A 12,431-nucleotide genomic window follows, 5' to 3' on the forward strand; every position below is an offset into this window, starting at 1 on the left:
CAAGGCGCAGCGTAGTGAAATGACATAATTTATTAAAGAAAACACGAACTTGACTAAACTAACAAAACAATAAACGGTGTAGACAAACCTAGACGACGAACTTACATAAAACAAGAAGAACGCACGAATAGGAAACATAGGCTACACAAAACGAACAAACCGTAAACAGTCCCGCGTGGTGTACAGACACAGACACGGAAGACAATCACCCACAACGAACACTGTGACAACGCCTACCTAAATATGACTCTTAATTAGAGGAACGCCAAACACCTGCCTCTAATTAAGAGCCATACCAGGCAACCCAAAACCAACACAGAAACAGAAAACATAGAATGCCCACCCAACCTCACGTCCTGACCAACTAACACATACAACAAACTAACAGAAATAGGTCAGGAACGTGACAGTAACTCTGTGTTGTTGTTTGTGTCGCACTGCTTTGCTTTATCTTGGCCAGGTCGCAGTTGTAAATGAGAACTTGTTCTCAACTAGTTTACCTGGTTAAATAAAGGTGAAATAAATAAAAAATATGAAAAATTACAAGATATTGAACACAAAACATTCCTTTCACAAACATTGGACCTGGTCCATGAATCATGAGCAACATACATTTGTGCGTAGGCCGTATGTTGAGCATAGAGTTGTTAGTACAGCTTTACAGACATATTTCCATCACTACCAAAACAACCCCTCCCACATAGACCACAATTGAATTTAACCCACTTACCAGTATTTGGTTTGCCTGAGTTAACAGCAGATGGTGTTTCCTAAACATAAAAAAACTTGTGTTATTACTATTTTTCTTGTTTTTTGTATTTTACTATTTAATGGAGAGATGTTTCGTTTTTTTTTGTTGTTGATAGAATCACCTACAGAGCATTGACCAAACTACTCTTTCTTAAAACACATGTACCATTAGGGACAGATAGAAATGTACTGGGGGAGGGGTGATCCAAAATAGGGGAGGGTTGTGTGTTTTTTTACTGGGCACAAGGGAGGGTAGTGTATGTTTTCCCTGGTTAATATTTGCTTTTCTGCTTGTATTTTTTCTATGAACAATGACTTGAGTTACAGTGCATTCAGAAAGTATTCAGGACACCTTGACCTTTCCACATTTTGTTATGTTACAGCCTTATTCTAAAATTGATTAAATTGTTTTTCCCCCCTCATCAATCTACACACAATACTCCATAATGACAAAAAAGCAAAAACATTTTTGGGGAATTTTTTGCTAAAAAAATAAAATAAAACTGAAATATCACATTTACATATATATTCAGACCCTTTACTCAGTACTTTGTTGAAGCACCTTTGGCAGCGTTTACAGCCTCGATGTAACGCACGTCGTCGGAAGGAGACCAAGGTGCAGCGTGGTACGTGTTCATGCCTCTTTATTAAAAAAACGAACACCAAACAAAACAACAAAAGAACAACGAATGTAACGTCTTGAAGGCTACACAGAGCTAACAAAAACAACATCCACAACCTAAGGTGGCAAAACAGGTTGCCTAAGTATGATTCCCAATCAGAGACAACGATAGACAGCTGTCCCTGATTGAGAACCATACCCGGCCAAAACATAGAAACACAAAATCATAGAAATAAAGAACATAGAATGCCCACCCAAATCACACCCTGACCAAACCAAATAGAGACATAAAAAAGGCTCTAAGGTCAGGGCGTGACACTCGAGTCTTCTTGGGTATGACGCTACAAGCTTGGCACACCTGTATTTGGGGAGTTTCTCCCATTCTTCTCTGCAAATCCTTTCAGGTTGGATGGGGAGCATGGCTGCACAGGTATTTTCAGGTACCTCCAGAGATGTTTGATCGGGTTCAAGTTCGAGCTCTGGCTCTGGCTGGGCCAATCAAGGACATTCTGTGTGCTTAGGGTCGTTGTCCTGTTGGAAGGTGAACCTTCACCCCAGTCGGAGGTGCTGAGCGCGCAGGTTTTCATCAAGGATCTCTCTGTACTTTGCTCCATTCATCTTTCCCTTGATCCTGACTAGTCTCCCAGTCCCTGTCGCTGAAAAACATCCCCACAGCATGATGCTGCCACAAACATGCTTAACCGTTGGGATGGTGCCAGGTTTCTTCTAGGCGTGACTCTTGGCTATCAGGCCAAAGAGTTCAATCTTTGTTTCATCAGACCAGAGAATCTTGTTTCTCATGTTCTGAGAGTCCTTTAGGTGCCTTTTGGGAAACTCCAAGCGGGCTGTCATGTGCCTTTTACTGATGAGTGGCTTCCCTCTGGCCACTCTACCATAAAGGCCTAATTGGTGGAGTACTGCAGAGATGGATGTCCTTCTGGAAGGTTCTCCCATCTCCACAGAGGAACTCTGGAGCTCTGTCAGAGTGACCATCTGGTTTTTGATCACCTCCCTGACCAAGGCCCTTCTCCCCCGATTGCTCAGTTTGGCCAGGCGGCCAGCTCTAGGAAGAGTCTTGGTGGTTCCAAACTTCTTCCATTTAAGAATGATGGAGGCCACTGTGTTCTTGGGGACCTTCAATGCTGAAGAAATGTTTTGATACCCTTCCACAGATCTGTGCCTCGAAAACAATCCTGTCTCTGGGTTTTTGCTCTGACATGCACTGTCAACTGTGGGACCTTATATAGACAGGACAGTGCTTATCCAAATCATGTCCAATCAATTGAATTTACCACAGGTGGACTCTAATCAAGTTGTAGAAACATGATGCACCTGAGCTCAATTTCGAGTCTCATAGCAAAGGGTCTGAATACTTATTAAGGTATTTCTGTTTTTATTTTTAATACATTTGCAAATATTTCTAAAAACCTGTTTTTGCTTTTGTCATTATGGGGTATTGGGTGTAGATTGATGAGAAACAAAATTGATTTAATCAATTTTAGAATATGGCTGTAACGTAACAAAATGTGGAAAAAGAGAAGGGGTCTGAATACTTTCCAATGCACTGTACTTTTTGTATTTCCCTGATAAAGTTTAGAAGTGTTTGTGATGGTTAGGTTTGGTGTGATGTGGCTATTATTAATGTTTACATACTGCAGGCCTATGATATGAAGTCAGTGCGTCCTGGCGCTCCAACTGACTCTGACAGTTGAGTTGAGTTGAGGAAGACTGTTTCAGGCCTACCAGAGTTACTCCTATAATATAACAATATAATGCTTACCTTTATACAAATTATTCTGATAGAACATTAACAAATTAGCCTCCTTCTGTATTGCTGTATCTGTATAGCAGACGCAGTAGCCATCTGACATAAAGAAATGCATGTTGGTGTCGTAGCATGCCACCGGCATATCTCTCTCTCTATCTCTCTGGGGTTAGGCCTAAGCTTCTCTTCATTGTATATTCAATTCATATTCAATTATTTAAAAAATTATATCATACAGTGGACAACTGAACCTATAGGCCTATGCATACAATGCCACTGATACGTTTAGTGTTAAAATCTCTGACAGCTGGAGTCTTATCTCCCTCTCTAACTTTAAGCATAAGCTGTCGGAGCAGCTTACCAATCACTGTACCTGTACACAGCCAATCTGTAAATAGCACACCCGACTACCTCATCCCCATATTATTATTTTGCACCCCAGTATCGCTCTTTTGCACCCCACTATCTCTACTTGCACATCATCAACTGCACATATATCACACCAGTATTAATGCTAAGTTGTAATTATTTTCGCCTCTATGGTCTATCTATTGCCTACCTCCCTACTCTTCTACATTTGCACACACTGTACATAGATTCTTTCTATTTTTCTTTTCTTTTGTGTTATTGACTGTACGTTTGTTTATGTGTAACTGTGTTGTTGTTTTTGTCGCACTGCTTTGCTTTATCTTGGCCAGGTCGCAGTTGTAAATGAAAACTGCGTGAAATAAAAATAAAGGTGAAATAAAAAATAAAAAATATGGATGTCCGTTAAATTTCTCAAATGTCCGGTAAAATAAATCTTCCCTGTCATGTTGTCCGGGGCCAAATTTTCCCAAAGGAAACTCTGAAATGGTATATTGTTTTATGAAGATTTTTGAATATTCGCATTAAAATCTGTCGTCAATTGGATGGAAACCTAACTATAGACACCCTGAAGACTCTGGCAAGTGTGCTAGTCCAGTGTCACTTTGATTATGACTGCACATCACGATTTACCAGCAGCCCCAAACATCTAAACAATAAGCTACCAGCCAAACAAGCTTGTAAGAATTGTACTTAAACTCCCCCCTCATACTCATCTGGAGGTTGAGCATTGTTTCTTCTCTATCTATGTAATTGTATATGTATTTCTGTAAACAATAGCTACCACAATAGAAATAAGTCCCCGACTTTATTGTGCAATACCGGTGACTTTAAAAATCTTTGTGCACATATGTATTTTATAACTGACAAATAAAATCAATCAATCAATCCAAACTGCAGCAGCCAATTGATGAATGGAAAGTGACATCTGTTACAAAACACCAAAAACTTAATGACATTCGGACATTGCCAAGCCTCCTACAAGGCAGGGAGAAATGTATTTTCTGTTTGTCGAGATTGATTGTGGTGTTGAAAATGCAAACCATTGAAGTGCCCGAAGTTGGCATGCTTTGTTTATTGGTTGTGTATTGGCACAGATATCTGTTGGTGGAAAATGAGTTGCATATATTTTATGTAATTATAAATATGGCATCAAAAAGTTGAAAATCTGATTTCCCCCTATCTGATCATTGTCTGCAGCGTAATGAAACAGGCAGGGAGATTGTGACATCGTCTGTGCCATAAAAGCATCCTGAAGTGGAAAAGTCGATATCTACGTTTATAAACACAGGGTCACTACAGTTATTATTATTTTTGGCCGTAAACATTCTTTTGAGTTAATTCTATGAGAGGGGAGGGTGTTCAGTTTATTTGACAGTGCAAGGGGAGGGTCATGTGAAAATATTTTTTTGTTTTGGGGGGTGCACTTTTTTTTATGACACCTTGAGTTGGACCAGCCCCTACTCCCCAGAAAATGTTGATCTGTCCCTCAAAATCATGGTACTGTATATACGATTTTGGAAAAAAAGACACCAACAGTGTCTTAAGGCTGTAAAAGAATCATGATTGGACATTTTAAGGGACCACTGACCTGTGAACTTGTGACCCCATCTGGTGGCAGTCGAACAGTCAGTTTCAGCACTCCTTGATCCAACTTGATCTCATGCACTTGCTTCCCAAGAACCTTCTGCCTGGCTGTGCATGGGACAGAAAATACACAATCTTACCAATTTATAAAGCTCCAAAGTTTGAAACCAGCAACTGAAATCGCAGCCATGAGAATTTTTTCAGACAACAGTATTCCTATTCTCTATACTTGACCTTGGGTATCACTTTATTTGTATATTACCAAACAGGTGCTTTGTAGGTGTTCAGGAAATAATCATCTAACTGACAGCAACATTTCAACTAACTAGCCACTAACCCTGACCAGGGAACTGTCATTGCTTTTCAACGTCATATTAATCATCTCCAGCACCATCACCTCCAACATCAACATGTGTAAACAACATCAACATGTGTAAACAACATCAACATGTGTAAACAACATCAACATGTGTAAACAGAGGGCCTCCCGGGTGGCGCAGTGGTCTAGGGCACTGCATCGCAGTGCTAACTGCGCCACCAGAGTCTCTGGGTTCGCGCCCAGGCTCTGTCGCAGCCGGCCGCGACCGGGAGGTCCGTGGGGCGACGCACAATTGGGCTAGCGTCGTCCGGGTTAGGGTGGGTTTGGCCGGTAGGGATATCCTTGTCTCATCGCGCTCCAGCGACTCCTGTGGCGGGCCGGGCGCAGTGCGCGCTAACCAAGGGGGCCAGGTGCACGGTGTTTCCTCCGACACATTGGTGCGGCTGGCTTCCGGGTTGGAGGCGCGCTGTGTTAAAGAAGCAGTGCGGCTTGGTTGGGTTGTGCTTCGGAGGACGCATGGCTTTCGACCTTCGTCTCTCCCGAGCCCGTACGGGAGTTGTAGCGATGAGACAAGATAGTAATTACTAGCGATTGGATACCACAAAAATTGGGGAGAAAAAGGGGATAAAATAAAATATATATATTTTTTTTTAAACATGTGTAAACAGCAGGTTTCTATTTATTGCAGTCAAAAAGATAATAGAAGATACATGTTACCAATGACAGAAACACTGCCATATTCTAGTGTGCATCATGTCATTGTAATACTGGAGTGGGCTAAATCATGGTCAGAGTGTTTCTTGGTAGTCTTAAAAAAATCTATTTCGAAAACAGAAGTATACACCTCACACACATGGTTAAACACCTGTACCATGTCAGATATAGAGTTGAAATGTATACCATTTTGAGTTTGCGTCCCAATATGACTCTATATACTGTACATCACAGACGACTGAGATATAACAAAACCCTTTCACTTTTTTTTTTTTTTTTACTATTTGCTACATTGTAGAATTATCATGTAGTAACCAAAAAAGTGTTAAACAAATCAAAATCTATTTTAGATTTTAGATTCTTCAAAGTAGCTACCCTTTGCCTTGATGACAGCTTTGCACACTCTTGGCATTCTCTCAACCAGCTTCAACTGTAATGCTTTTCCAACAGTCTTGAAGGAGTTCCCACATATGCTGAGCACTTGATGGCTGCTTTTCCTTCACTCTGCAGTCCAACTCATCCCAAACCATCTCAACTGTGTTGAGGTTGGGTGATTGTGGATGCCAGGTCATCTGATGCAGCACTCCATCACTCTCCTTCTTGGTCAAATAGCCCTTACACAGTCTGGAGGTGTGTTGGGTCATTATCCTATTGAAAACAAATGATAGTCCCACTAAGCGCAAACCAGATGAGATGGCATATCGCTGCAGAATGCTGTGGTAGCCATGCTGGTTAAGTGTGCTTTGAATTGTAAATAAATCACTGACAGTATCAGCTGCAAAGCACCATCACACCTCCTCCTCCATGCTTCATGGTGGGAACCACACATGCGGAGATCGTCCGTTCATCTACTCTGCATCTCACAAAGACGCGGCGGTTGGACCCAAAAAATCTCAAATTTGGACTCATCAGACCGGTCTAATGTCCATTGCTTGTGTTTCTTGGCCCAAGCAGTCTCTTCTTCTTATTGGTGTCCTTTAGAAGTGGTTTCTTTGCAGCAATTCGACCATGAAGGCCTGAATCACGCAGTCTCCTCTGAACAGTTGATGTTGAGATGTGTCTGTTACTTGAACTGCAAAAGGGCAGCAATCTAAGGCTGGTAACTCTAATGAACTTATCCTCTGCAGGAGAGGTAACTCTGGGTCTTCCTTTCCTGTGGTGGTCCTCATGAGAGCAGTTTCATCATAGCGCTTGATGGTTTTTGTGACTGCACTTGAAGAAACTTTCAAAGTTCTTGAAATTTTCAGGATTGACTTACCTTCAGGTCTTAAAGTAATGATGGACTGTCGTTTCTCTTTGCTTATTTGAGCTATTCTTGCCATAATATGGACTTGGTCTATTACCAAATAGGGCTATGTTCTTTATACCCCATCTAACTTGTCACAACACAACTGATTGGATCAAACACATTAGGACAGAAAGAAATTCCACAAATTAACTTTTAACAAGGCACACCTGTTAATTGTAATGCATTCCAGGTGACTACCTCATGAAGCTGGTTGAGAGAATGCCAAGTGTGTGCAAAGCTGTCTTCAAGGCAAAGGGTGGCTACTTTGAAGAATCTAGAATATACACTTTTTTGGTTACTTAATAATTCCATATGTGTTAATTCATGTAGAAAATAGTCAAAATAAAGAACAACCTTGGAATGAGTAGGTGTGTCCAAACTTTTGACTGGTACTGTATATATATATATATAAAGGCCAAACTCTTGAGGCCGAAGAGGGTGCTTTTGGTAGTTGACTGCAGGAATGGCAAAGGTTACTTTAGTTAGAACATTGGGGGCATAAAGTAATAAAAAGCAGATATACACTGAGTGTACAAAACATTAAAAACATCTTCCTAATATTGAGTTGCCCCCAACAGCCTCAATTCCTCGGGAAATGGAGTCTACAAGGTGTCGAAAGCGTTCCACAGGGATGCTGGCGCATGTTGACCCCAATGCTTCCCACAGTTGTGTCAAGTTGGCTGGATGTCCTTTGGGTGGTGGACCATTCTTGATGCACACAAAAAAGTTATAACAATAGATTGTGTAGTGGTCTTTATAGGACAATGTAATTATTTATTCAACAGCAAATATTGTAGCCTACAATAATTTACAGAAAACATATTCAACCTGACATGATTTAATATTTTTCCATGTAAATTGCAGAATTCAAATGTGCTTTTGTTGAATCTTCAATCTTCATATGTGAAACTATTTTATACAGTGGGTGGTTTGGAATTCCCATTGTTAGAGCCTATCCTGCCCATAATATACTAGGCAACACACACGTGGCCAGTACATTCATAAGAAGTACCATTGTTTACGTCGTTACCTAGCAACACACTACTACTACTACTACTACTACTGAACTACTGCTACTACTACTAATACATCTGCCCATCCATGCAACGTATAAACTTGATCTCCACTGTAAAAAAGCATCTGGACCAGTGGAGGCTGCTGAGGGGAAGGACAGTTCAAATGGAATGGCATCAAACCGTGTGTTTGATGCATTTGATACCATTCAAACAATTCAGCTCCAGCCATTACCACGAGCCCGTCCTCCCCAATTAAGGTGCAACCAACCTCCTGTGATCTAGACATTATCTCTGACATTTGCAACATTGTTACAATATTGCAATTCGATCTCCACTGTAAAATGTATTAACGTGTCTGGACGAGACAAACGGGCATATTTTCTCTGCCAGTCGAAATAATGAATCAGCATCATTTTCAAGGATATATAGCCTACAAATAAAAAACATTTTTTTACTGAAAATTCAGAGAAAAATATGTAAAACTAAACGATTTTTTGCAACTAAACACAATGTGGAATGTCTGAAAGTATCTTCACATAATTAGCTTACATTTGACCTTTCCGTTGGGACAAATTAAATGAAATAAGGGTTGTTAATTCATAATAGTGTATCTTATAAACAGCCGTCTGCTTTTGATTTCAATATGCACATAACCTCATCTGGTGTGGATCATATGATTTGAATCATCTATACATCAAAGTTACCCTAGTAAGAACATTGGGGGCAGAAAGTAAGAAAAAGTAGACATAGATGTTTACTGCAGGGTGTGGTGAAATCTTTCAACTTTCACTTTACTTCTGACTAGCTTCACTAGAATAAACTGTGGCTGCTGTTCAGAATTCTCTGGAAGCCTCTTCCTGTTGGCAATCAGTCTGAAGCTTGTGAGGGATTCTCTACATTACATACAGTCTCTGCTCATTCAGCTGCCCAGAGAACAGGTTACTCTGCTGAATTTGAGTGATGAATGGAGAAATAGTGCTTGTTTAAAGGCCCAGTGCAGTGAAAAACATGAATTACCTGTGTTTTATATACATTTCCACGCTATGAGGTTGGAATAATACTGGCCCCTAAGACTTAAACAAATGTTTACAGATGCACCATTGAGAGAATCCTGTCCCGGCTGTATCCCCGCCTGGTACTGCAACTGCAATGTCCGCGATCACAGGGCTCTCCAGAGGGTGGTGCGGTCTGCCCAACGCATCACCGGTGGCGCACTTCCTGCCCTCCAGGACATCTACAGCACCCGGTGTTACAGGAAGACCAAAAAGATCATCAAGGACCTCAGCCACCCGATCCACAGCCTGTTCAGCCCGCTACCTTCCAGAAGGCGAGGTCAGTACAGGTGCATCAAAGCTGGGACCAAGAGACTGCAAAACAGCTTCCATCTCAAAGCCATCAGACTGTTAAACAGTAACCACTAGCCGGCCTCTGCCCAGTACCCTCCCCTGAACTTTAGACACTGTGAATAGCTGTCTACCACCCGGTTACTCAACCCTGCACCTTAGAGGCTGTTGCCCTATGTGCATAGACATGGAACACTGGTCACTTTAATAATGTTTGCATACTGTTCTACCCACTTCGTATGAATATACTGTATTCTAGTCAGGGGCCTATCCAATAGCTGCACAAATACTATTCTATCCTACGTATTCTTCAGATATACCACATATTCTATCCATATACTGTCCATAAGGTCTTTACATCCCATCATATATACGCTACCGTTCAAAAGTTTGGGTCACTTAGAAATTTATTGTTTTGAAAGAAAAGCACATTTTTTGTCCATTAAAATAACTAAATGACTATTGGAGCTGGAAACGGCAGATTTTTTAAAATGGAATATCTACATAGGCGTACAGAGGCCCATTATCAGCAACCATCACTCCTGTGTTCCAATGCACGTTGTGTTAGCTAATCCAAGTTTATCATTTTAAAAGGCTAGTTGATCATTAGAAAACCCTTTTGCAATTATGTTAGCACCAACTGAAAAACTGTTGTACTGATTAAAGAAGCAATAAAACTGTCCTTCTTTTGACTAGTTGAGTGTCTGGAGCACCAGCATTTGTGGGTTCAATTACAGGCTCAAAATGGCCAGAAACAAAGACCTTTCATCTGAAACCCGTCAGTCTATTCTTGTTCTGAGAAATGAAGGCTATTCCATGCAAGAGATTGCCAAGAAACTGAAGTTCTCGTACAACGCTGTGTACTACTCCCTTCACAGAACAGCGCAAACAGGCTCTAACCAGAATAGAAAGAGAAGTGGGAGGCCCCGGTGCACAACTGAGCAAGAGGACAAGTACATTAGAGTGTCTAGTTTGAGAAACAGATGCCTAACAAGTCCTCAACTGGCAGCTTCATTAAATAGATTAGTGATTTTAATCTAAAGAAACATTGAAAATCTAATAGTCAAATCAAAACATTAGCCAGTCGAGCATAGCACGTCAACACTGTTACCCATTGATAGACAGGCTAGAAATGTTTTAACGTACATTTTTCGGGTGAAGCTTGATTTCAATTGCCCCTCCCGGTGCACATAACAAGCATCCATTCCTTCTGTCACAAGGGAATTCATGGCTGATTTAAGATTAAATCGTCAACCCTGTTACGGTCAACACTGTTACGGTCAACCCTGTTACTTTATTTGACACATAATAAGGAGTAGTTTATTCTTGAGGTGGGGAAACATGTTTTTTCTTTTAGTTGAACATGTGTTCTTTATGACAATGTGAAAGTGTGAAATAAAAACATTTCGGGGACCAAGTTACACTACCCAAAAGGTACTCAATTGGTGGACCGACCCAATTATCATAGGCAAAGCCTACAATAATTTACAGAAAACATATTCAAAACAAAATATTTTTTCCCATTTAAATTATGTCCAGAAAATACACATTTCAGAACCATGTGGCTCCAAATGTGTTAATTGCGTAACTCAAATGTCCTTTTGATTTAACATGGGATGTGAAATTGACGCTTCAATCTTTATATGTTGAAAAAACAAAAGTAACATTTTCCAAAATCATGTGTTTTTCAATGTGAAATGTCTGAAAGTGGCTTCACATCTTTAGTTTACATTTGACCCTTCATTAGGACAATGAAAATAAATTAGGGTTGTTATTTCATAATAGTGTATCTTATAAACAGCCTTATGCCCTTGATTTCAATATGCACATTAACCTGTATAATTTGTGGAAAAACAAGTGCTTTTATAAAACTTACCCTCCTCTGTCCGGAACCGCACAACTGCTCTTTGTCCATTTGAGACTTCAACTAGACAATCACCACCGTTGGACTTTTTACTCTGGAAATATTTGATCAACTTGTTTTGTACTTTGGGGACATCAGGGTTTCCTAGCTCAACAAGCAGAGTGAATGAGTATGCTTCTGCCATTGCTGCTGGCCATCAATGACTGAACAAGTCTGTAGGCTGCTGTAGAGATAGACAGCATATTCACTGCAGGGTGAGGCATGTTCTTTCTGGTTTCACTTTTGCTTATGCTTCGATGAAAAAAAGATATTATTTGAACCCGATTTTTTTTACCAAGTTACACTACCCAAAACGTACTCAACTGGTGGAACGACCCAATTATCATAGGCATAGCCTACAATAATTTACATAAAACATATTCAAAACTAAATATATTTTTTCATTTAAATGATGTACAGAAAATACACATTTCAGAAAATCATGTGGCTCCAAATGTGTTAATTGCGTAACTCTAGTGTCCTTTTGATTTAACATGGGATGTGAAGTTGACGCTTCAATCTTTATATGTGAAAAAACAAAAGTACAATTTTCCAAAATCATGTGTTTTTCAATGTGAAATGTCTGAAAGTGGCTTCACGTCTTTAGTTTACATTTGACCCTTCCATTAGGACAATGAAAATAAATGAGGGTTGTTATTTCATAATAGTGTATCTTATAAACAGCCTTATGCCTTTGATTTCAATATGCACATCAGCCTGTATAATTTGTGGAAAAAACAAGTGAACTTTTATAAAAC

At 40.2% G+C, this 12,431-nt stretch overlaps 1 protein-coding gene across 1 annotated transcript in view; it reads right to left on the bottom strand.

The window, feature by feature from the left end:
• LOC120049627 (protein mono-ADP-ribosyltransferase PARP14-like) overlaps positions 1 to 11,828 on the bottom strand; it is a 40,948-nt gene extending 29,120 nt beyond the window's left edge. Inside the window, exons 1-3 of the mRNA XM_038995944.1 lie at positions 11,647 to 11,828; positions 5,095 to 5,198; positions 731 to 770 (exon numbers count right to left, since the gene is read on the bottom strand). Coding sequence (XP_038851872.1) covers positions 731 to 770; positions 5,095 to 5,198; positions 11,647 to 11,818 — 316 coding nt within the window. The 5' untranslated portion in view covers positions 11,819 to 11,828. The remainder of the gene's footprint in view (positions 1 to 730; positions 771 to 5,094; positions 5,199 to 11,646) is intronic.
• Positions 11,829 to 12,431: the final 603 nt, after the last annotated feature.

This window comes from Salvelinus namaycush, chromosome 1, assembly GCF_016432855.1.
Source record: "Salvelinus namaycush isolate Seneca chromosome 1, SaNama_1.0, whole genome shotgun sequence".
Classification (NCBI taxonomy): domain Eukaryota; kingdom Metazoa; phylum Chordata; class Actinopteri; order Salmoniformes; family Salmonidae; genus Salvelinus; species Salvelinus namaycush.